The 3,263-nt window shown below is 36.9% G+C and overlaps 1 protein-coding gene across 1 annotated transcript; it reads left to right on the forward strand.

Annotated features, from left to right (window-relative positions):
• LOC109226672 (multiprotein-bridging factor 1b-like) lies at window positions 460-2,865 on the forward strand. Its single transcript, XM_019391497.1, has 4 exons — window positions 460-653; window positions 1,741-1,824; window positions 2,331-2,413; window positions 2,544-2,865. The coding sequence occupies exons 1-4, from the start codon at window positions 521-523 to the stop codon at window positions 2,661-2,663; spliced, it is 420 nt and encodes a 139-aa protein (XP_019247042.1). The 5' UTR covers window positions 460-520; the 3' UTR covers window positions 2,664-2,865.

The raw sequence follows: 3,263 nt of genomic DNA on the forward strand, positions 1-3,263 counted from the left end.
TAATTAATATAATTTATGTATTCAGATGTATTATATAATTTCTCTGAAGATTGCTATGTTTTTGGGGTATTTTTCGGTTGAGAATCTTTTTTATAACTGAAAATACAAAATTTATGTATTATAATTGAGTTTGTTGAGTTATATTAGGAGTCTATTATGTTAATTGATTCACTTTCCTGTTTCACGCCGTGAATACAGTCGAATACAATAATCTGTCCAGCTGTAATCCGATGTTTCACGCCATGAATACAGTCGAATACACTCGAATACAACAACTCATTAGCTAGACTTACCTGATTTACGCCTATTTTTGCTACTGTATTCATCTAATACATCTTATAACAACAGAAAACCTATTTACAATCCGTAATATAGCAAATGGTATCTATAAATAACTAATTAGCACTAAAAGATAGTGTTTTATGAAAAATTTTCTAATTTGAAAGCAGATAAATTTATTTATGTGGGTAAAAAGAAGAAACCAGGAGTGCTAGAGGAGATATTTTTCAAAGAAGAAAAGATGGCTGGAATATCACAAGATTGGGAGCCGGTGGTGATTCGCAAAAAAGCGCCGACCGCCGCCGCAAGAAAGGACGAGAAAGCAGTCAACGCCGCCCGCCGCGCCGGTGCTGAGATCGAAACCGTCAGAAAAGGTTCGTATAATCTCCCCATCTTAGCCTTATTGTTCCTTTTTTCCGATTAATTATTCCTAATTTTTCTTTGGGACCAATTAGGGCTATCATTTTGTTTTCTCGGTCAGATTATCATAGCCCATTTCTAGATGTACCCCTTTATCTATAGCCTCTTTTTGTACTCCCTGTTGTAAGTGGAATGATTTCCATATTATTTGAAGAAGAATTCTTTTTTAAATAGGTGTAAGAGAATCAATTATCTGCTTAAGTCTTGGCTGACAAAGTTACTCGGTACCTATGCCGGTAGGAAGTAGCAGTACTCGCTAGAATAGTCATGGTGCACACAAGCTGGAGACACCGCCATTATAAAGAAAATGAATTAATTAGTGATGTCTTCTAGATTCATTCTGTGTGTAGGTTAATATTTTTTGTCACAATTAGAAATTTCACACAACAACGACAAACACAGTGTAATCCCACAAGACAATTAGAAATTTCAATGTTAGGTAAGTTTCCTCGTTTGATAAGTTCTTTGTTTCGGGTAGTCCAGACTTGCCTGTTTTTAGTAGCCTGAAATCCTATATAAGGATCCATCATGTATATTGTCTACAACCAATTCAGTCAAATTCTCCTTTATTTCTTCTCTATTTTAACATTAGGAAAGACTGTGGCTAAGTGTTAGTTCATATGAATTTTTCTTTTCTATGTTGTTTGCCAAGAGAGACTCCTAATCTGAATTTTGATATTGGTAAGGACTCCCGAGTGATATCAATTTCCTTCTCGCTTCGTCATTGCATGTCGATTTCTCTTGATAACTCAAGTTGGCTAGTCAGGGTCGGGAAGCTAATGACTCATTTATGTTGGAAGGCACCTACTTTTAAATAGAATGATATCTCTGTATTCACGTTAATACCAGTCTGTGCTATTTCATGAACCTTTTTGTCTTATTTTATATACACACATTCACATATATTCTCTGTTTTATGCCAATTGCTGGACTGTGTGTGCAAGACTTCATAGTTGGTCTGGATTTATTTTGCTGAAATGGATCCTTTAGTTGTGAAATGCCAGAGTGTTTAGCGCTCAGGACATTTATCCTTGACTGCAGCTACTGCAGGGTCAAACAAGGCTGCATCTAGCAGCACAACTTTGAACACCAGGAAGCTTGATGAAGATACCGAGAACTTGTCACGTAAGTTTGAGTTGACTTCTTTTATAATATCAATTAATATTAGAAACACTTCTATAAAACAACTACTGTGGTTATAAGGATACCGAGAACTTGTCAAGTACGCTCTTCTATTCTCCGGCCCATTATCTACCGAGTTCCGAACCGTGCGACACTAGCCCTCCTGATTTCTCGGTTATAAATAAAAAGAGCTCTTCTCTGCTTTGTGAGTTCAAGTCATGCTTACATCCTGATTTCTCTGATGTGTATACTGTTTACTTTGTTTTACCTTCTTCATTTGCTGCATGGATGTGCGGTATCAAATTTCACAAAGCACATTGTCTGCTTTGTGAATATAAAAGTTGTTAGGACTCAAACAAGACACCTTTTAGAGGTTTTTCCTTCTGGCAACAAATGGCGACCTATTGCTAAAGTTGAAAAGTTTAACTGGTTTGCCACTGGAAAAAAGAAAAAAGAAGATTTTCTCTTTGGGTGAAATCATCTGGTGTACTTTTAATTTTTGTTCTCAGATCAAAAGGTACCAACTGAATTGAAGAAAGCCATTATGCAAGCACGACAAGATAAGAAGTTGACTCAGTCTCAACTTGCCCAAGTATTTCTCTCTATCTCTCTCACGCCCTCCCCAATTCCTTTTCTTTTAAGCAATCCACATATAGATAGAGTCAAGAGAGAGGTTTTATTCCTTGTATCAATATAATTTTGGTAATCCCTTTGTTTTGCAGTTGATAAACGAGAAACCACAAATCATTCAGGAGTACGAGTCTGGAAAGGCAATTCCAAACCAACAGATAATCTCTAAACTGGAGAGAGCTCTTGGTGCGAAACTTCGCGGAAAGAAATAAAGGTTGAAATAGTGAACCTGATAAAAAATAGTGAACCTTTTGAATTAGACTGTCTGTTTGTGTCCTAAAAGTGGTCATGTACATGAGCTTTTTTACTTTAACCACTATGGTACTTGTTGTATCTGGATTCATGAATGTGGTTTTCGTGGTTAACTTGGGTGTTTTTTCTTGTGGAAAATGAGGTGCTTACTCTTGTGGCGCAGATTCCTTTTGCGTTGTGATTCCTAGTTTCTTTTTAGGGATGTCTTCTTATGCCAATTTCTCATGATACCTACCAATTGGCAAATCTAGCCTCTTTTGTTTTGCAAATGGAGGTACATCCCTGGCCAATGGGAATGTGTCCTTCAACCAGCTTCGATACTCATGCTGGGAATCCATTATAACGCCAAGGGCGATCTATTGGGGACACTTGACTACTTGGGGGAGGTACAACCATTTATGTCATGGGTGTCCTTGTTCGATATTTCTCCGTTGCCATACTTGTATGCTTGTTCTAAAACAAAAAAGAAAGAAGTCTTAAAAAGACCAAGTTTGGTGATTAAAGTTGCATGATGCGATATTTTTTTATAATGTACAGGTTTCTAGCTCTGTGTGAGCATT

The sequence above is a fragment of the Nicotiana attenuata genome, chromosome 6, assembly GCF_001879085.1.
Source record: "Nicotiana attenuata strain UT chromosome 6, NIATTr2, whole genome shotgun sequence".
Taxonomy (NCBI): domain Eukaryota; kingdom Viridiplantae; phylum Streptophyta; class Magnoliopsida; order Solanales; family Solanaceae; genus Nicotiana; species Nicotiana attenuata.

Coding starts and splice junctions, on each gene's coding strand:
- LOC109226672 (XM_019391497.1), top strand. CDS start 521: ATGGCTGGAATATCACAAGATTGGGAGCCGGTGGTGATTCGCAAAAAA. Junction 654..1,740: donor GATCGAAACCGTCAGAAAAG/GTTCGTATAATC, acceptor CCTTGACTGCAG/CTACTGCAGGGTCAAACAAG. Junction 1,825..2,330: donor AGATACCGAGAACTTGTCAC/GTAAGTTTGAGT, acceptor TTTTGTTCTCAG/ATCAAAAGGTACCAACTGAA.